The sequence below is a fragment of the Cyprinodon tularosa genome, unplaced genomic scaffold, assembly GCF_016077235.1.
Source record: "Cyprinodon tularosa strain WSP-4 unplaced genomic scaffold, ASM1607723v1 ctg369, whole genome shotgun sequence".
NCBI lineage: Eukaryota > Metazoa > Chordata > Actinopteri > Cyprinodontiformes > Cyprinodontidae > Cyprinodon > Cyprinodon tularosa.
Window position 1 is genome coordinate 251,998 of NW_024039084.1, and position 22,121 is coordinate 274,118.

The 22,121-nt window shown below is 42.4% G+C and overlaps 1 protein-coding gene across 3 annotated transcripts; it reads left to right on the forward strand.

Annotated features, from left to right (window-relative positions):
- The first annotated feature begins 1,265 nt into the window (after positions 1–1,265).
- pthlha (parathyroid hormone-like hormone a) lies at positions 1,266–20,636 on the forward strand. Of its 3 annotated transcripts, XM_038296153.1 has the most exons (5): positions 1,266–1,363; positions 5,114–5,326; positions 17,573–17,680; positions 18,732–19,244; positions 20,042–20,636. In XM_038296153.1, exons 3-4 carry the CDS (start codon positions 17,577–17,579, stop codon positions 19,219–19,221), a joined length of 594 nt encoding a protein of 197 aa, XP_038152081.1. In that variant the 5' UTR covers positions 1,266–1,363; positions 5,114–5,326; positions 17,573–17,576; the 3' UTR covers positions 19,222–19,244; positions 20,042–20,636. The 3 variants fall into 3 exon arrangements, with proteins under 3 accessions (XP_038152081.1, XP_038152080.1, XP_038152079.1); XM_038296152.1 differs by lacking the exons at positions 1,266–1,363; positions 5,114–5,326 and adding an exon at positions 17,115–17,250; XM_038296151.1 differs by lacking the exons at positions 1,266–1,363; positions 5,114–5,326 and adding an exon at positions 17,119–17,461.
- The last annotated feature ends 1,485 nt before the right edge of the window (positions 20,637–22,121 follow it).

Below are 22,121 nucleotides of genomic sequence, written 5' to 3' on the forward strand. Positions count from 1 at the left end.
CCTCGGCATGATGCTGCCACCACCATGTTCCACCTGCATCATCAGCGTTATGTGGCTTCTCTGCTGCTTTTCTCTGGTCTTCATGATGCTACTTGATCTCTAATGTTCTCCAACAAATCTCAGCCTTAATTATTATCTAGAAGAACTGTAAAGTGCCTTGAGATGCCATGTGTTGTGAATTGACGCTATAGAAATAAACTGAATTGAATTGAACTGAATTAGAACACCTGTAAAGGTTCTGCAACCTGCGGCTGTGGAGCTGTTAGCAGCTCTTTGGACCTTCCACAAGGGCTCTCAATATTTCTGATTAAAACTTAGATATACCCAACAAATGTTTTTTTTAAATCTAAAAAATAATGAAGATTTTACATTTTTTCAGTTCTTTTTTTTTTTGCAGACGTTTGGTACAGTCATACAGCAGCACACGGATGTTTTGCTCAGACAGATGATGGACAAACACATAAACTTTACCTGTTTAATAGTTTTTTCATATTGCTGCCATGTTTTCCTTTTTATCTGTCCCACATCTCTGCGATGTGGAAACGTCAGTGAAACTCAGTGGTTTCTCGTTTATCTTCAAACACCTTATTAAAACACATGACATGATCCGCAGCGCCTGGATTCCTCGGTTTCATTAGAGGAGCGGGGCAATATCTGCACTGACACCGAGGCTGCACAATTAACAGGACGGAAACATTTTTACTGCGGCGTTTTCATGTGTTCACAGAAACATTTCTGCTTCCTGTTGGTTTCCATCTGGATCCCGCTGCAGTTTGATCTTTATTTCCTGATAAAACTGCGATACACAGAAGTCGCAGAAATTTTAAGACATGAGGATTTTATGAAGTATTAACATTTCTGCCTCTGATTTCAAAATACATTAAAATGTTTCAACATACTAAAATATCCCTTAAAAGTAGAAAAAAAACTGCCAATGTGGTTGTTTATGTTGTTTATAATGTTATTCCACTCAGAGTTTGTGGATTTTTTGTTTTAGATGTGTTTAAATATGGATACAGTAGGTTTTTTTTTAAATATTGGCGCTAATTTTAAATTACTGAACCAAACATTTTTCCTTTTTAAAAACTTAACCTTAAGTTGTCTGGTTTTTTATCATATTGTTTTTAGTTTATCCCTAATTTTAGAGATTCTGTGAGAATGAAGCACTGTCATGTTTATTTCTGCTCTGAGCATCTGAATAGTTCTGTTTGTCCAGCTGACGTTGAAGGAATGATGGGAAAGGATAAACGGTCAGTCACTGGGCTCGGGTCCAGCCTGAAGGTGGAGCTGAGCGGTGGACTTGACATTTGGCAGAATCACTGAAAGGTCAGCAGTGGGATTTCCTGGGTCAGAAAAAGAAAAGGTTTGTCACCTCCAGCTTTTGAACTTGACATGAACCATAAAGTTTATTGTTTATAACTCAACCTCGACCTGTCCCCAGGAGTCAATCCAGTCTTATGGTCTCTGTTGGGGTTTTTGTATACATCTGTCCTGTCCGTTCTGTTTAGTTTTGGTAAAAATCATCTCTTTATTTTTTTTAATCCCTCCGGTTGTCTTTTGTTTGTTGGTTCCCTTTTCCTGTCGGTAGCAGCTCCTAGTTTCCCCTCATCTCTTTAAGCATCTAATGTGTATTTATACTCACAGCTTTTCTAGATAATCATTTGTTCTCATCAACCACACAAAACAGCCAAATAGAGTTTCCTTCTGTCTGTTTCTTCCTTCCTGCCAGACAGTTTGGAACCAAGATTTTCCTGTTTGGACCCCCTGCTTCAGTTCAATAAGATTCTATCCTTCAGCTGAAAGTTTTCATCCCCTCTACCATCTCCGAAAGACATCCTGGCATCAACGTTATCCAAGCAAGTGATGCCACCTTCTACCATCACAGAAGGTGACTGCAGGGACTGGATGCTTCGTACCCACCAAACATTTGGAGGACCGATCCATCTGACCCATGATGGTCCATACCAGAACCCTCTGACCTAGAGATGTTTAAAGCAGATATAAGTTAAAAGCCTTTGGACATCTCACAGAGTGCCAGATAGATCAAAGATGCAGCCTATAGTCCCATGATGACTGTGGATGACCTGCAGAGATCCACAGCTCAGGTGGGAGGGAATCTGTCCACAGGCACAAGTATTACTCCTAATCTGCTCAAATGTGGTCTTCATTGGAAGAGAAGCACAAAGAAAGCTGTTTTTAAGAGAAACACATAAGAAAATCTGTTTGCAGTTTGCCAGGAGCCATGTTTAGAACAAAAACAAAAAAAAAAAAACATGTGGAAGAAGGTGAAAAATGTAAAGTACTCTGTGTTGGACTACATCACTCCATCCTCACTGTCAGACATGATGATGGCAGCATCATGCTCTGGGAGTGCTTGTCTTTTGCAGGGAAAAGGAAGATGATGGAGCTTAAAAACAGGAAGATAAACTGTTGGAATCTGGAAAAGATTGCTTCTGGATTGGATTTTCACCGTCCAGCAGGAAAACGACCCGAAACATAAAGCCAGGACTGCCGGGCAGCGATTTAACCCTTTATAGGGAACTCAGTGAAATACTTTGAGCATCAAAATCAAGCCAATAATGTTATCGGAATCCGAGTCAAGACCTTATTACCTTTCTAACATTCAGAAAATATGGATATTTTGATGGCAAACATTAATGTCAATGTAGTAACAAGAAACTCAAACGTCCTCGAATATATTAAGAAAAATAACAAAGTGCTTCCAAAAGAAATTCATGAAAAACACTGAGAGGGAAAGAAACACATTTTTTTGGTACAACACAACCTTAGAGGCATTAATGCTGATACTGGCACTGACATTTTTTACTTTATAAACCTAGACTACCATTCAAAAGTTTGGGGTCATATTGAAATATCCTTATTTTTGAAGGAAAAGCACTGTACTTTTCAATGAAGATAACTTTAAACTAGTCTTAACTTTAAAGAAATACACTCTATACATTGCTAATGTGGTAAATGTCTATTCTAGCTGCAAATGTTTGGTTTTTGGTGCAATATCTACATAGGTGTATAGAGGCGCATTTCCAGCAACTATCACTCCAGTGTTCTAATGGAACAATGTGTTTGCTCATTGGCTCAGAAGGCTAATTGATGATTAGAAAACCCTTGTGCAATCATGTTCACACATCTGAAAACAGTTTAACTCGTTACAGAATCTATAAAACTGACCTTCCTTTGAGCAGATTGAGTTTCTGGAGCATCACATTTGTGGAGTCAATTAAACGCTCAAAATGGCCAGAAAAAGAGAACTTTCATCTGAAACTCGACAGACTATTATTCTTCTTAGAAATGAAGGCTATTCCATGCGAGAAATTGCTAAGAAATTGAAGATTTCCTACAACGGTGTGTACTACTCCCCTTCCCTTCTGTTTTCAGATGTGTAATATAGTGTATTTCTTTAAAGTTAAAACTAGTTTAAAGTTATCTTCATTGAAAGGAACAGTGCTTTTCCTTCAAAAATAAGGACATTTCAATGTGACCCCAAACCTTTGAATGGTAGTGTAAATATAATTGTTAACTAGGCTTATTAGCGTTTTAACTTTACTTTTTAACTTCCTTTAGCCTTTTACCCTTTTTCTTAACTTGTTAATTTTTTTTTCAACTTAATTTACAGTAAGTAATATATCAGTCAAGGGCTCATCTAATTGGTCAAATGTACAGCCATGTAGCAGTATCTTTGCTGAATGGTTGGATATAGATCTTGTGATTCTAGAACTCACTGAGTGACAGGGGGACTCCATTAGTAAGGGGTATGCAAGGGATAAAAAAAACAGTAAATTGCCCTATAAAGGGTTAAAACAAACATCCCAGTCCAAGTCCAAAACTCGACCCAAACAAGAATTTGTGGCAAGTTCTGAAAAGTTCTGATCTAATCTGACCGAGCTGGAGCTGTGGGCCAAAACTCCATCATTAGATGTTCAAAGCTGGTCGAAATAAAGCCTAAAAGGTCAGCAGCAAGTGGTGGTTCAACAAAGTAGGGGAATGAATACTTTCATCAGCGCCCTTTTCTTTTTTTATTGGTAAAATATGCTTTAAATCCGGTATTTATATCTACTTGACAGTTCTACAGCAGCTGGTGGTTGATCTTTTACATTCGACTCCAATAGAATATATTTATGTTTATGTGACCAAACGTGGAAAAGGTCAAGAGTGTGAATACTTTTGCAAACCACTGCATGTTTGCTGTCAAACAGATGATATCATAAACATCTCTGCTCATCTAAGTCTTTTAGGAATACGGGATTTTGATCCAAATTTAGGATTTACCCTCCATGCAGCACCAAACGCCTGTTTGAATGGATTTAAGGTGGAACTCCAGAATAGACTTTGAGGTTTTTTTGTGTGTATTTCTGATTCTATGCTGTTGGTGGATTTGGAGGTAAAAGCTCCTAAGCCGTAAACCCATCCAGAACTTTTCCCTGAGCCTCTCTGGGATGATGTCCCGCTGCTCTAAATACAGCCTGGAAAAGGCAGCTAGGCCCAGCCTGGGATCCTCTGACCTGATCTTCACAACCTCAAACCGCCGCTCTCAGCTAAACATAGAGAACCTCGGAGCAGATCAGCGGCTGGAACTGGAACCGGAGCTGGTTGCTTTTGTGTTGGAGATTAGGGAGGAATGCTGCGCAAGAGGGAAAAGGCGTGACGGAGAAAACCACGACCACCACGTTGTTTTGAGGCTTTTTTTCTCCTCCTCAGCCTCCTCAGCAGCAGCCTGACAGCAGGAGGTCATTATTTAACAGAGTGGAGTTAAACGGAGACAAAAACAGAACCAGCGCCAAGCAGGGCTGCTCTGTCTGCGTTAATCAGCCCAAATAAAGGTTAGAAAGGAGCAGGAATAACAGCTTAAAGCTGGTGTCAACATGTCGGCATTATTGCTGCACCTCAGTGACGCTCAGACCTGTAAAAACATTTCATCTGAAAGAAAGTGACAGGAACGTAACCACAGAAACCAGAACCATCTAAAACACTACAAGCAGCCCCACGTGTGTCATTAAAGCAGAAGCTGCGGCGTGTTTCCTCCTGGAGCACAAAGGAGGTGTGGGAGGGCGGGATGGAGAGCAGATAGTGACTAAGTTCATCCATCTAATTACAGATCCAGCCTCATGGATCCTGCTGTGAAGTAGTGATGATGCTGATGACCACCGTGTGATGTCAGCAGGAGGGTTTGACCAGATTTATAAAGCTCCTCACATCCAGGATCAGACAACCTTCACTCCAGAGGAGCTCCACCACGCCAGAGAGGTTCTAACATAACGGACCACTGGTCAGCGGATCCGGATCATCCACCAGAAATTGGGACCCACAGGTAAGGAAGGTCTGCTGACCGACCCGTTACCGAGGGGGAAGGAACCACAACCAGAATCGGTTAGAACCAGAAGGTCCAAATATTTGGTCCGAAACCGTTTCATGTGGATGTGACAGGTACTGCTGACCCATTCTCATCTGAACAGTGGTTCTGGTTTGGTTTGGTTGTTGGAAAGAACTACAGGCGTTCCAGCTGAAAAAGTTTAAAAGGATCTTATATTTCTGTCATTATTTTTTACTTTTTTTCTTTTGTCTTCATCAGTAAATGGGTCAGAACTTTCACCTGTTTGAATGTAGTTCAATGTTCTGCATGATCCAGGTGCTGCTTTTTACAATCCAAAAATCTTTCTCTGATTTCAATCAGAATCAAACAGGATAAAAATAAACAGTCATATTCAAGTTTGTTTAAACTTCCCTTTTTAGTTATAAAATCTAAATAGTTATGTTTAGGTTGGCTTTCACATGAAAGAGTATTTCTGCTGTTTTAGTTCCTAGCTGCAGTTATAAAATTAGATTATTAGTCATCGGAGTGTTTAGTCTCTTCATGTGCAACATCCAAAAAAAAACATTCTGTTAAAAACTTTCAAGTCATGTTTAAGTCAAATAATCATATTAGAATAAGAAGAAAAATAAAAAATCAGAAACTCGGCATCATTTTGTTTTAATCTAATGTAAAGATCATGATGTTTAGGGTTTGTAATCTAGAAATTAACTTGATTAAAATGTTTCTTTTACTTATTCTATCATTCTTAATCATCTATCATTATTAATTGTATTCAGTGGTTGTCATAGTTAGAATAAACAGCAAAATCCTGCATTTCTGTTCTGTGTGACACTTGTGCAAATAAAAACCCTTTGAAACATCTAATCTTACAAACATTTAAAAGTAAGTAAGTAGTAAAATTGAGTAAATGTTACATGTAAAGCTTCTAAGAATAGTGAAAATGGGAGTGTTTAGTGCTGCTGGTGCGATTAGAAGCCATCTTGAGTCTGGAAGTTGGTTATGGACTTTTTGCTTTGTTTTTCCGACTCATCAATATATAGGAGGAGGTGTTCCATTAAACAATGTCGTACTCTGATGTTAGAATACTTCTGAATACAATGCAATAATTTATGTTTGCCAAGTTCTCTTTGTTTTAGCTCCATAAAGCTCATTCCAGTGTATTAGCTAAATGTAGCTCATGCTAGTCTGTTTGCTGCTTCTGTTATCTCTTTGCACCTCTCGCTAGCCCATTTAAACTTAATGTTAGCCACATGTAGCTCATTTTAGCTTATTTAATCTTTATGTTAGCCATAGGCGACTCATTTTAGCCACGTGTACCTCGTGCTAGCCCATTTAATCTTGATGTTAGCCACAGTTAGCTCATTTTAGCCCATTTAATCTTTATGTTAGCCATAGGTGGCTCATTTTAGCCACATGTACCTCATGCTAGCACATTTAATCTTAATGTTAGCCACATGAAGCTCATTTTAGCTTATTTAATCTTTATGTTAGCCATATGCGGCTCATTTTAGCAACATGTACCTCATGCTAGACCATTTAATCTTGATATTAGCCACATGTAGCTCATTTTAGCCCATTTAATCTTTATGTTAGCTATAGGTGGTTGATTTTAGCCACATGTACCTCATGCTAGCACATTTAATCTTAATGTTAGCCACATGTAGCTCTTTTTAGCCCATTTAATCTTTGTTAGCCATAGGTGGCTCATTTTAGCCACATGTACCTCATGCTAGCCCATTTAATCTTAATGTCAGCCAAATGTAGCTCATTTTAGCCCATTTTTTCTTTGTTAGTGACATATAGCTCATTTTAGCCACATGTACATCATGCTAGTCCATTTTAATATTTATGTTAGCCATAGGTGGCTCATATTAGCCACATGTACCTCATGCTAGCCCCATTTAATCTTTATTTTTGAAACATGTAGCTCATTTTAGCCCATTTAATCTATATGTTAGCCAAAGGTGGCTCATCTTAGCCACATGTACCTCATGCTAGCCTGTTTAATCTTAATGTTAGCCAAATGCAGCTCATTTTATCCCATTTAATCTGTATGTTAGTGACATGTAGCTCATTTCAGCCACATATGCATTTTGCTAGTCCATTTTAATATTTACGTTAGTTATAGGTGACTCATTTTAGCCACACGTACCTCATGCTAGCCCCATTAAATCTTTATTTTAGCCACATGTAGCTAATTTTAGCACATTAAATATTAATGTTAGCCAAATGTAGCTCATGTTAGCCATATGTAGCTCATGTTAACCCAGTTAATCTTTATATTAGCCATATATAGCTCATAATAGCCACATGTACCTAATTTTAGCCCCATTCACCTCATGTTAGCACATTTATTATTTGCATTATCCACAAATATCTCATGTTAGCCCATTTAATTTTTATTTTAGCCACATATAGCTTGTGTCAGGCATGTTCTCTGTATATGTGGAGTGGGGGTTTTCTCCTACAACTTCTTCAGCAATTTCCCACAATCCAAAAACATGACACTGTATTAACTGATCTCTAAACAAGCTTGAGTAGCGAGTTTATGTTTTTATTTCTCTTCTGTTTTTCAGTGTTGCCCTATGATGGAGAGGCAACCTGTCCATAATGTATACAGACTCTATCCCAATAATAGCGAAAAAAGGCAACATCCTCTGCAACTCTGCACAGAAAGCGGATATGGATGATTGATGGGTAGCTCACAGAGTTAACACCCATCCCATTAAATATGTAATCCTTTATTTGGCAGGTTTATATGATTTGTTCCAAATTGTTATACATGTCCAATACATATCTGCCATAACACAAAATCAGACATTAACTAAACTAAACACAGAAAATACTAAGGCCAGCTAAGTTGTCCCGGCAGGATCTAAGCAGGACCTCCTCAGTTCCGTGTCTGCTGTTGTCGCGGTTGCCTGGAGACAGACACCACTCATTTGTGTTTATGGCCTTTACTATAATATAATTATACTTTGCTCATAGTTTGAAATATTCCTTTATATTCAAAATATTTTCAACAATTTTTCTGTTGCTACTGAAGAATTTCAAACTTTATTTTGAAAAATAAAGTTCCCTTACTATCATTCATGAAAGATTAAAACCCTTTTTGCGCATATTAGCCCATTAGTTCTTTGCGTAAGTTGAATATAGCTAGTATTAGCGTTACTCTATTAAGTTTAGCCATAGATGGCTAAGTTTGCCATATTTGCCTGGAAGGTGGCTTTCTTGCTGCTCTCACCTAAAGGACTGGTTACTTCTACCCGATATTGTTAGTATCGAAGGGTTTGTGAAGTTTTTACCAAACCATTTTTATGCTGTGTACATGTTTGTATCTAGTTTTGTCAAAGATCAGGATTTTTTTTATGCCTTCTAAGGTTACCTTCAGTTATTCTTCGCATTTCTTTTTCTTTAAACTTTAGGTCACCTGAGTTTTTTTTATAGTTTCATTGCAAATCTCAGAATTTTAATATCCCAAATTTGCCTTGTTGTAGGAAAATTTTGGTTACCCATTTTTTTTTCGGTAGGTGTATTTCCAGTATGACCCATAGAGCATGCAATTGCTCTCTGATTTTAAATCCAAATGGAAAATGTATGACGTCTATGAGATCCAGCACCAGTGTTTATGTTGTGCACATCAACCTCGCTGCACAAACTCTGTATTCAGAGCCTATGTTTAAAGACCTTCAGCGTCATCCTAAATTAAAATAAGATCCCAGTGAAATACAACAATACATTGTTTTGTGCAAAAGCTAAGATGTGAAATGCAGGAATGCTGTTTGATGCTGTTATTACCTTCAAAACTACTGTACAAAATCATCTAAACACCTCATGTCTTTAAATGCCAAAATAATCACAAGCCTAAACCCATAAAGACTGTTTAGTAAGTCAAAACCACTTTGTGTCCCCTCCAAACTTTAATGCACTTTGTTGGCAGAGCAGCGTTCACCACAATCAGACCTAATTGAGCATAGGAACGTGATTAACTGGAGAGAGACACACCAGCACATTATGAAGATCCATCTGGTGACATCTGAAAGTCCTGAAGAATGCAAGAGACAGTCAGACTACAGGCGCCTTCAGCCAGTGAGAGTTTGCTGCTGCATTAAATGCGTTCTACAGCAGGAGGGAGCTCCTAGAGAAGGTTACTACACCAAAACTACAGCAGGACGGAGCTCCTAGAGAAGGTTACTACACCAAACTACAGCAGGACGGAGCTCCTAGAGAAGGTTAATACACCAAACTACAGCAGGACGGAGCTCCTAGAGAAGGTTAATACACCAAACTGCAGCAGGACGGAGCTCCTAGAGAAGGTTACTACACCAAACTACGGCAGGAGGGAGCTCCTAGAGAAGGTTAATACACCAAACTACAGCAGGACGGAGCTCCTAGAGAAGGTTAATACACCAAACTACAGCAGGACGGAGCTCCTAGAGAAGGTTAATACACCAAACTGCAGCAGGACGGAGCTCCTAGAGAAGGTTAATACACCAAACTACAGCAGGACGGAGCTCCTAGAGAAGGTTAATACACCAAACTGCAGCAGGACGGAGCTCCTAGAGAAGGTTAATACACCAAACTACAGCAGGACGGAGCTCCTAGAGAAGGTTAATACACCAAACTGCAGCAGGACGGAGCTCCTAGAGAAGGTTACTACACCAAACTACGGCAGGAGGGAGCTCCTAGAGAAGGTTACTACACCAAACTACGGCAGGAGGGAGCTCCTAGAGAAGGTTAATACACCAAACTACGGCAGGAGGGAGCTCCTAGAGAAGGTTAATACACCAAACTACAGCAGGAGGGAGCTCCTAGAGAAGGTTAATACACCAAACTACAGCAGGAGGGAGCTCCTAGAGAAGGTTAATACACCAAACTACGGCAGGAGGGAGCTCCTAGAGAAGGTTACTACACCAAACTACGGCAGGAGGGAGCTCCTAGAGAAGGTTACTACACCAAACTACGGCAGGAGGGAGCTCCTAGAGAAGGTTAATACACCAAACTGCAGCAGGACGGAGCTCCTAGAGAAGGTTACTACACCAAACTACGGCAGGAGGGAGCTCCTAGAGAAGGTTAATACACCAAACTACAGCAGGACGGAGCTCCTAGAGAAGGTTAATACACCAAACTACAGCAGGACGGAGCTCCTAGAGAAGGTTAATACACCAAACTGCAGCAGGACGGAGCTCCTAGAGAAGGTTACTACACCAAACTACGGCAGGAGGGAGCTCCTAGAGAAGGTTAATACACCAAACTACGGCAGGACGGAGCTCCTAGAGAAGGTTAATACACCAAACTACAGCAGGAGGGAGCTCCTAGAGAAGGTTAATACACCAAACTACAGCAGGACGGAGCTCCTAGAGAAGGTTACTACACCAAAACTACAGCAGGACGGAGCTCCTAGAGAAGGTTAATACACCAAAACTACGGCAGGACGGAGCTCCTAGAGAAGGTTAATACACCAAACTGCAGCAGGAAGGAACTCATAGAGGTTAATACACCAAACTACAACAGGAAGGAACTCATAGAGGTTAATACACCAAACTACAGCAGGAAGGAACTCATAGAGGTTAATACACCAAACTACAGCAAGAAGGAGCTCTTATTGAAGTTTAATACAAACTACAACAGGAAGGAACTCATTTGTATTTTTATACTGACGGTTCATCTTCAGCAGATTTAAAGCCTCTAATTCTACAAGTGTGTCTATTTTAAATTAAGTCAACAAATTAAAGACATAAAAGCCATTTGGGCTTTTTGACGTCATCACCTTGGATTTCTCAAACAGTTCAACACATAGTTGTGATAAAGCAAATATTTTTAATGATGCTTATTGACCTAAAATCTCCAGCAGGAACAATGCAGTAACATTTATGGCCGGTAAACCGTAGAACCCAAGAAGCCGACGTCTGTTAGTGGCTCCATGTTGGGACCAAACTGATTAATATATGTGAGAATAAAACAAGGAGGACGGATGTTCCTCAACAAAACACCGACTGTTCAGCCGTGAATTCCTCCACTAAGCTCCGTCCACGGCGAGCAGAAGCGGGGCCGCAGAGGGAGGTGAGCCAGGGGTTAATGGGGGGACTGGGATGGCCACCCCTGAGACGGAGACAACTTCTGGTCTCTCCTCATCGTTTCTCAACCATCATCATCCATCACTCCACTTTCCCATCATTGTGCTTCCATCTCACACCCTGAGAGTTTCAGTCCTTGATTTATAGCTGGGATTTCCACGGATTCCACATGCAGGGAAGATGTCACCTCTCTGACTGTGACGTTCTTTCAGAAAAGACCCTCTTTCATTTTAATGTGAGAGACACAAAATCAGCGGGTCTCTGGCGAGGAAACGTCTTAACCCGATACTTTGACTATGAATTTCCTCAAGTCTGTTTTCCCCTCAATCAAAACTGAAAGAACGGCTCTGATCCAGTCAGATCTTTCTATCCCATATATTCTTCCATACACAGGCTTTGTCTCAAGAAGGTGACGTGATGTTTCAGAGAAGCAAATATACACGGTGACAAATCATTTTTACTGCTTTAATTAGCTTTAATGTTCCATAATTAAGTCTCCAGAGTAGAGGTGGAGGTTTTACAGACACATTTATGACTAAATAAACCAAAACTCAAGCAGAATTAGCTCTTTCTTTTCAGTTACGACTCGCTCTAATATTTTTCTCCATAAAAACTTGGACTGTTGTTGTGGTCTGAATCCACTTCTTCTACCAGTTTAAGGATTTAAAGAGACCAGACCTGTAATAACGGCCCCATCAGAGAACCACTGGAGGACATTTAGACATGTCCAGCACGCTCTCATCTATTCCTGTTTTTTATTTTAACTTTAAAATACTTTGTGTAGGATGGAATTATTTTTTGTGACCTAAAGTGAAATTAAATTAATTTTTTCATAAAAAACAGACAAATCCCATTGCATTTACATTCCTGCTCAATCCAAAAGAGAATTTTGAAATTAGAAAAGAACATCAGAGAACCTTTTGTTTTCAACGATGGACGACAAATTCTTTGCTTCACATTCCAAGACTTTAAATTAAATGTTACACAACAGAACCCTGTTTCTATTGTAGAACCGGACCAGAACCCCTTGATTGACTGAAATAAGGCTTAACCTGCAGAATAAACAATCTGAAAAACTCACATGCACTGCAAAAACGATCTAGAAACAAGTAAAAATTTCTTAAATTAAGTGTATTTACCCTTAATTTGAGCAGGTAAATAAGATGATTTGCCAATGAAATTAGTATCTTCCCTCTTAAAATAAGATAATTATATAATATGAACTTGAAATAAGACAATGCAATAGTTTTTTCTTATTTCAAATGTAAATTGTCTTGTTCCATTGGCAAAGTGTCTTACTTTCGTCCTCAATTCAAGAAAAAATGTACTTTTTTTAAGAAAAAATTACTCACTTAGATTTCCATTTTTTGCAGTGTTGAAAGAAAAGACAATTAGAAGAATTTTATTGATACAATTACTTTAGTCTTTGGCGCTCAGACCTCACCAGGAAACATAGCGTTGAATTTTGATCAATATGCATGAACAGGAGCAAAGAACAGGGCTGTTTCCCCTCCAGGCCTGAAACTGGTGGTGGAGTGGAGATAGATGAAGTTGGTCAGTCTGTAGACTGCTGGTCCAGTGGACTGCATGAGCTGATACTAGAGCTTCACTCATTGATCTGGAAGATGGAAGTCCAGCTTGGATGTCGATGATGAGCAAGCATGAAGCGACAGTTGAGAGGAAAAACTCTCCATTGGGAAGAAACCTCTGGCAGAACCAGGCTCCATATGGCGGTCTTCTGCTGGACCGGTTGAAATGAGACACGGAACGCATAAGAGTCCAGGAGAAATGAAACTCTGATGGTGGAGGTGGGTTGAAACGCAGTCATCTGAAATTCAAGTCTGATATAGCGAAACCACTGCCTGCACTTTGAGGAGCAGACTGGGTTGGGGATTGGAGACCTTTTAAGATGAACTCTGGATGCTGATTGGCTTTTGTGGAGGTGTGGTTCAAAACCAAAGGCGGATGAAGGCGAGTTTATTCAGATGAACTTCGCCTAGGCTCCATTAACCCAGTAAAGCTGGCACTGGAAAAACGATCTAGAGATAAGTTCAAATTTGCTAAATTAAGAGTATTTACCCTTAATTTAAGTAGATTAGATAGTAAGATAATTAGATAACATTCACTCTAAATAAGACAATGCAATGGTTTTTTCTTATTTTAACTGTAAATAGTCTTGTTTCATTGGCAAAATGTCTCTTTTACCTCCTCAATCCAAGAAGAGATTATTCTTTTATGCCACACTAGTCTTCATAGAAGATTCTGACAAATGAAAAGGGTTCAATCATTGAATGAAATAATTAGGATTTTCTTTTTTTTTTTATATATGTCATTGGTTCCTTTTTTGGTCACCTAATGAATGCATCAGGTTTTCCCAGAGAGAAAATATCCCAGTGATGATGTAGAGTATGTATCAAACATGCCACACAGCATTTTTCACTAAACTCAGACGTTTAACGGAATCTGTGTACAATAATTCAGTCCATTTATTTAGTTTTTACTGTTCTAAGTTCTTAGCTCTCATTCATTTATCAGGAACTTTAAAAACATTCATGCTGACCAAAGTTTGTTAAAGAAAAAATATGCGATACTGGAACCAGAAATTTTACATCCCTCTAAGCAGGGGTCTTCACAACGAAACTGTCAAGGAACGCTATGGACAGAGGAAACATGCAAGAGGAGGAGAGTTTAGTGTCAGAGGTCGAGGATGAGTCTCCTCCATCATCCATTTTTTATTTAGACGTAACTTAATGGTAAAGTAAATGATTCTTATTTCTTATTTCAACTGTTCCATATATCAGCTGCGACATATGAATCAAGACACAAAAAAAAACACAGATTTTAAGACAGGATTTTTTTTTTATAGAAATTTTCTAAATGTTGGGACAATATAATCTGATAGAGTACATTTATATACATGTTTAAGCCACAATGATTTGACATTTAAATTTGATTTCTCTACGACTTGGAAGACATTTCAATTTGTGGAAAAAAATTGCAGGGGGGAATATATAAGAAAAAATCTATCAACCAAAACTTTTGCGACCCCCATGCAGTACCTCCGTGGACCCCCTAGGGGTCGCGAACCCCCTGTTGAAGACCTCCGGTCTAAGGAACCGCTTCAGTTCAGTCAGAAACTGGGAACTGGGTCAAATATTAGCTAATTATTAGCAGTCAACACAACAAACTAAAGAACCACTTCCTTTCTATCTTCAAAATAAAAGTCTCAAACTCCAGCTCTGTTGCCAGGAAACCAGCTTTGGATGATGTCACACCATGACGACTTTCAGACACCTGAATCAAACATCTGAACTCATCCAGGTTCTCCAGAGCCCTGGTTCACGTGTGCCGGAACCTTCACCTTGATTAACCTTTCTGGGTTACCTGCCCCGGCCAAGTAGTTAGACCGGTCCCGACCCGGTTAGGAGCGAGCTGTTGGTCTCCTCTGGGGGCCTCAGCCTGGAGGTAGATTAGTCCTGACAAGTTGGACTGGCTGCCTTAACTCTGAGCTGATTGGATGAAGGTCTTGTTGGAGACATGTCTGCTCTGCTCTGGGGGTCTCAGCGTGGGGTCAGAACCGGGCCGGACGCCAGCAGTCCATGTGTTAGTGAGCAGATCGGGTCTAAAAACAGGCAGGCAGTGTACGGCCCGCTTTGCCAAAAAGCAGCAATTTAGTGTGAATGTGGAGCAGCTTTCCAGCTCCGACCACACATGCTGCCGCTGCCAGGAAAGCCTTTTTTCTGCTACCTGTTTACGCGCAGGTAAAGTGGCTTTCAGAGCGCTCGTTTCAGCGGCCCGTCGTCACGTTCAGCCGCTGCTCCTCCACACTCCTCCTCTTGTTCTCCAGATAAAAACCCCACCGACTGGACTTGGTGTTCCTGAACTAACCCGATACAGGGGAGCTCGTAAAGGAAATCGCTCCCATGATTCTTTCTGGCACAGATCACTCGCCGAGAAAATGTGGATTTCTTACACGCCGTCAGAGCCGGGGAACAATGGTTTCTGTTCGGGCTCAGTAATGAGGAGCGGTCTGCTGCAGATAATGTGTTCACTGTGGGCTTTTCACGTCCCTGCTGGGACCCCTGCTTCTGGGTAAAAATCAGGGACGCATCAATAGAGCCCAGTGGCCAGAACGTTGGACATAATTGGCTAAATTAAGAACACGGTTTGAGTCACCGGGGGCCGAGCGAGCTGCAGCGGAGCCCTGATAAATATCTGTACCTGCAGCAGAGAAGTGGCGTGTTTGAGCAGCACGGCGCGTCTGAAACCCCAGGAGGCCGAGCGTAACCTTAGCCAAACATTTGGAGAGCGCACGGTGGGCTTTCATGCTGCTCTTTGCTCTCAGTGTGTCCACAGCAGCGAGCCGGACCCTCCCTTCATCAGCGCCCCTGATTAAACCCGTCCCAAAACAAACTGAAGGAGTCCTGCTGCTGAGGCTGCAGAGGAGACCAGACACTTCAGGGTTTGTCCTCACAGCTGCGACCGCAGAGGGCTGCAGGCTTTGGAGCCAATAGGGAGGCGGTTCTGTCCACCTGCTGAAGATACAGGTCTGGCTGTAGGTTCTGATGGTCTATGTCTCCAGGGTTCTAGTTTTAACCGGTAATGAGCATCAGGCGGGTTCTGATTCTGGGTCCAGTTGTTGTTTCTTTGTGGTTCATGTTCTTTTGGGTCAGTGTAAAGCTGATCAGACCATGGTTTTGGTTCTGGGTCGATGATGGGAGTCTCTACCGGAGGCTTTGACCCGGTTTAGAACCCGCCTGGAGCTCTCAGAACCGCATAATGGTTCTGTTTCTAGGCCTGTTCTCTCCTGGTTCTGGATGTAATAAGACGCTGCAGTAAACTGGGGGCTGTGATGTTCAAGGTTACGTAAGCGACCTTTATGTCAGTCAGCGTCCAAAGGGACAGGTGGACAGGTTGCCATGGCGAGGTCCATCCTGCCGGTCCCAGCCGCCCCGGGTCATGGCGACCCGATAAAGGCCAGCCATGGCCCAAAGTCAATGCGGAACCGTCGCTCTGCATCAGCGTCCGGACTCTGATGGCGTCATCGCTCCATCAGAACCTCATCCACTGTGACAGCCAAAGTTCTGCCCGACCCGGTTCAGGGTCCAAACAACCCCCGTTACAGGCGTCTAAATCCTTTCAGCAGAACCCGATCTTCTCACCTTCAGGTTCTCCAGAACCCATCCATCCCAGTTTGGTCCCAGAACCTGCTGCTGACCCACAGGCAGCAGAACCCGGACATCAGATCTTCTTCTCTGTGGACTGAAGGGTTCTGGTTCCTAAACCCGTCTAGAACCACCACCCCTGCTTTGATGTGGGTCGGAATTTGGAGAACTGAGAAGAGCTGAACCGGGTTTATAAGGGTTCTGAACCAGAACTCTGTGCCTTTTTTTTTAAAGGAGAGAGGAGAAACCAGGAGGAACCGGGTCACGGTGGGCAGGTGGGGTGGTGGTTCTGGTCCACAGAGAAGAACATCTGATCTTTGGTTTCTGCTGCCTGTGGGTCAGCAGCAGGTTCTGGGACCAAACTGGACCATGAGCTTGACTCTGAGGAGCTAAAAGGTTCTGAACCTTCTTTTTCGGACCTCTGATGCTCGGTGAGTCAGACAGAACGATCTGCTGCTGAGCGCCACCTTCCTCCTCCTCCTCCTCCTCCTCCTCCTCCCTGTCAGAGGAGGTCCGTCCCTCTCTGGGAGTCGGAGCAGAACCAAGCAGCCCTCAGATGGACCTGCAGCTGCAGCAGAGCAACCACAGCAGCTGCTCTGTGAACCGGGTCTGTGTTCCTCAGCCGGACTTTCTGACAGATTCTTTTGGACCTCTGTGGATCTTTTGGACCGACCCAGCTGTGAGTGGACCCGTTTAGGTTCTGTTAGGTTCTGAATTTCCTTCAGAATCTTTGTGTTCTGCTGGATTCTGGCTTTTTTTTTTTTTTTTTGCTCTGAACTTTTTTCATCCCGTTCGGACTTTGTTCTGGACGTGTTCTACAGAGTTCTGACCGTTTACTCTCACCCTCTAGTTTGCAAAGTTCTGACCAAGTTCTGAAGTGTTTTTTCAAGGTTCTGCTCATTTCTGACACTTTTATTTTCTAAGTTCTGTTGAGTTCTGATCTGTTCTGATGGTCCAAAGTTCTGTTGGGTTCTGACTGCTTGTTCTGTGCTTCCTTCCAGAACCATGCTGTTCTCCAGCAGCCTCCTGCAGCAGTGCTTCTTCGCTGTCTTCCTGCTCTGCTCTCCGGTTCCGTACGCGGGCCGACCCGTCGACACCAGCAGCAGAATGTAAGTCCAGTTCTCCTCCGGCTCGGTCTCAGAGTGGACTCTTTGTTTTGGATCTGAGGCTGGAAAATGTTCAGTGGTTCCGTTTACCCAGAGAAACCGGACCACCTGCAGGAGCAAATCAAACCGGGCCGAGCTCGGCAGAATAAACACACTTTCTGGACTTTATCTCTGAGTCGGTTCTGGATGTGATCCCGGTTAACAGAGCAGGGGGGAACCAAACCATCTAATCAATCTGGACCTCTGACAATCTGTGGTTCTGGAGGTTTATTTAGGCAGAAACCTGTGGTTTGGATCATTTTGGGTCAGAATCTGAAGGAGTTCTAACACTAAATGTCTTGGTGGTTCTGCAGCAGTTTTGGGACCGTTTCAAATGGCCCGAACAGTCTGGTTCTGATTTACCTCCTCTGAGTTATCTGGGTCTGGGTCACAGAACCTGGAGATACTGCAGAGGTCCGTTTTCCTTCCTTTCAGACAGAATCAGAGCCAGAGTTCTGAAGGCGAGCGGGTCCGTTTGATCGGAACAGGATCAAAGGTCGGATCAGCTTTCACAGGAAACATCTGTATGCATATAAACAGCAGCTGCTCAGCACTCTGGATCAGAACCGGAGCTGCAGATTCATCAGAACTCAGCAGGAAGCTGAACAGAATGTGAGGAAGAGGAGCCGCTGCCCTTCCTCAGCTGCTTCAAGAAGCTCAGGTGGAACCGTCAGGGAGGTTCTGAGCAGGCGGCGCCATCCTGTGGCGGATCCGAAGGTGGTTCCGTCTGAGTGGGAAGTTTGATCCCAGGCAGGAAGCAGAACCAGGTTCTGATGAGGTTCTACTCCTGGAAGGTTGTTCTAGTTGACTGTGGAGGAGAAGCTGATAGTTCTGACCCACACTGCCCACTCACTGGGCGGGGCTTGTTCAGCAGGTGCTCTGAGGTTGAGGGTTGCAGATCCTTTAGGGTGTGCTGCCTCCTGCTGGCGGGTCGAGGTTCTGCTCTTCCCAGATGTTTTCCTCTGGAATCATGTTTGTGTGGTTAAAGGCTTTCTCCTCTTCTGCTCCTCCTCAGGCGCCGCTCCGTCAGCGAAACGCAGCTCATGCACGACAAAGGCCGGATGCTGCACGGATTCCGCCGCATCGTCTACCTGCAAGACCTTCTGGACGCCCTCCACACAGGCGACGCCTTGTCGGTCCGAAGCGCCGGGGTCGGAGGCAGCGGGCTGCCCGGACCCAGCCTCGGCGTCAACCCCAGCACCACGGGCAGCACCCTCCAGTCCAAACCCCCCGGAGGAACCAAGAACCTCCCCATCACCTTCCAGGTGGAGGAGGAGGAGGGAACCAACCTGCCGCAGGAGACCAACAAGTCGCAGCCGTACAAAGACAGCACGCAGAAGCTCCCCGGAAAGAGGAAGAGGAAGGGCAAGTCTGGCAGGAGGAAGGAGGGGGAGAAGAGGAAGAGGACGGTGCGCTCCATATGGCGGAGGCTGGAGGAGGAAGCTGGCAGCGGACTCCACCTGGAGTGGAGGTCTCTGCTGGGCGTGCAGAGGGCGCTGCAGTGAGACGCCGTCAGACGCTGACGAAGGTGAGTTCTGGTCTGACGCAGCCGAAGGTTCTGGGCTCAGAAGCTTTGCACACACTGGAAAAACCATCTAGAAATAAATTAAAATTTCCTAAATTTAGTGTATTTACCCTTAATTTTAGTAGGTTAGTTAGATAGTTTCTTAATAGAATGAGTTTTTTACTCTTAAAATGAGATAATTAGATAATTTGCACTTGAAATAAGACAATGCAATTGTGTTTTCTTATTTTAAGTGGAAGTTGTCTTGTTCTAGTGGCAAAATGTCTCTTTTTCTTCCTCAATCCAAAAATAAATGCACTGATTTTAAGAAAAAATGACTTATCTAGATCTAAATTTTCCCAGTGCAGAGAAACTGATCAGATCCGCAGAACCGATTTAGAATCAAATGAATCCTACAGGAGCTCCATCGCATCGGGTGGGGATCTAGATGTTCCGTCCAGACCCCCGTTAAAGACGTTTTAAAGTTAATTTTTTAACTTCTGGGTTTCTCCAAACCAATAAGCTTAGAATCATCAAATCCTTTAGGCTGGAAACTGGTTCTACATCCCGACACAATCTGGTCCCGATCCAATAAAACGCTCCAACCTGGACAATTAGATCTGCACACAGAACCAGGGAGCAGAGGTGGAGGTATCATGGTGAGGGAGATTCTAGGTTCTGACGTCTGCGCTGAGGTCAGCCTGCTGTCCAGGTGGACTGACCCAGAGGACATCAGCTGGACCTCCCAGCTTCGGTTCTGCTTCAGTCTGGGTTCGGTTCTGACAGGTTTTCATTCTCTGTCTTTTTTGTGTGTTTTCCAGAAAGAAATCTTCGCCTCAGCTTCCCAGACTCCTAAATGTTCACGACTCGGCCTCCTGCCATTGTGAGCGTTTGGACAGCAGACAGAAAATATTTATTGTGTGTAAATATCTGAGAATGGAAACAGAAAATGTTTAAATGAACCCATGTGGGCGCTCTGTGCAGCGACTGATTTTAATCTTTGTGAATCCATTTTTTTATTCCAGTAATGTCTTATTATTTCCAGTAATTTATTTTGTTATATTTATTTCGGAAACGTATCGAGGTGCTGCTGACCTTGTATATTTTTGTACCATAATGCACTTTAGATATCTATAATCTATAAAACATGACCTTGTTGTTTCTGTTGTTTTTGATCTGAAGTGAAGAAAACCGACTTTTTTTTTCCTCTTTTTCTTTTTTTTTTTAAATGTGTTTGTTTCTTTGAAGTTGTTTTTTGTGGTCTATCCTCGCGATGCCTTCACTGACCGTCAGTTTTCTCCACGCTCCGCTTCTCCGGGCCAAAGTTCACACGTGTACCAAAACACAGCTTGTTCATGTTTGTGCACTGAGATGAAGCCCCTGTTCTGAACTGATTAAACATGTCGTCATATCTGACTCTGACTCTGATTGGTCAATTCTGGGTTCCTAATCCTCACAGACTGTTTAGATGATATTCCAGATGTTTGATGATTTAAAAAAAAACAATTCTCCATCATTTCTGAAGTTTAAAATTTCCCTAATAAAGATTTTTTTTTACGTCAGCTTTGACTCATTCAAAAAGATGAGATTTCAAAATTTTTTTTAGTATCATTTTAGATTAAAGAGGCAGTACATTATGTCCCCACTAGGTGTCAGTACTCAGTGATTAAAGGTATTGAGGATTTTTTAAAAGACCCGCCCTCTCCACCTAAAAATGAAAATGCCATTTAAAATAAAGGTTTAAAATGTGCTGTTCTCATAGCTCATACAAGCTAACTGTCTACATACAACAGGGACTATAGTGAACTTCATAGTGAACTCAGTTAACTGACAGTTCGGACAGATGATCACTGCTTTTTGCTCCGTTGGTCACGTAACTCCTCCACTGCACGGTGCCTCCGCCATCTTTGTTATTAGTCGGCGCTGTCGGGAAGTGACAGCCTATGATGAAAGTGGGCCGCTGTGACAACAAATCCCATAATGCTTTGCGAGGAGAGCTCTGCGCACAAAGCATTCTGGGATATATCTGCCTCTTCTGAGGCCTTTCTTTTCTTCTCATACACTACGCAGAAATTTTTTCTCTTACAACCCTCGGCAATTTTCAAAGAAATTGAAAGATGACTTCAATGGCTGTCGGAAAATGTAGCTCACCACAGATATATGCCTGAGAGTGCGCAACTGCAGAAAAAGATAGCTATCGGGACGAGCACATTACGTAAAAATATCACCAGAATGATTGACAATTAAAAGGACCACTTATTGAGATGATCCACCTAGAAATAAAAGATCCGCCTCTGTACCTTTAAGGTAATATGTTTACTACAGAAGGCAGAGGAGGACATGGTTGAAGTTTGCTTTTTTTTTTTTATCATGATCTGCTGCTTCCTGCCTCGCTCCTGTTAGAGACAGACTCCAGTAAAGATCGATGGAAGCCATCCAGTCTGCTCAGGCTGAGAAGAAGAAGAAGGTCCTTCCTGCTTCTGCAGGAACAAAGAAACTGGTGACTAGAAGGAGGTGATCGGGTCACGGATCAACTGATCATCTCAATAACAGCAGCCCTGCATTAGCACAGCATCAGAGAGGTAAGAGATCAGCATTGAGCAGCTGCTGTCCATCAGTCTGAGGTCAAAAGGTCATCTCCAAACCACTGAAGGCTTAAACCATGAGAGCATCAGAGGAGAAGCTCTGCAGTGATGAACGGAAACTATAAAAATAGATCTATGCTTCTCATAGCTGCGTTATCTTCAGGGATCCTTTCTTAACATATTTTAACCTTCATGGTAAATAAATAATTTTGAAGCTAATTCAGGTAAAAGTTGACATAAAATTTGATCTAATTAAGACTCCTTTATGTATTTTTATATTTTGTTATCAAAGCAGAGAAAGGTTCTGGTTCTGGGT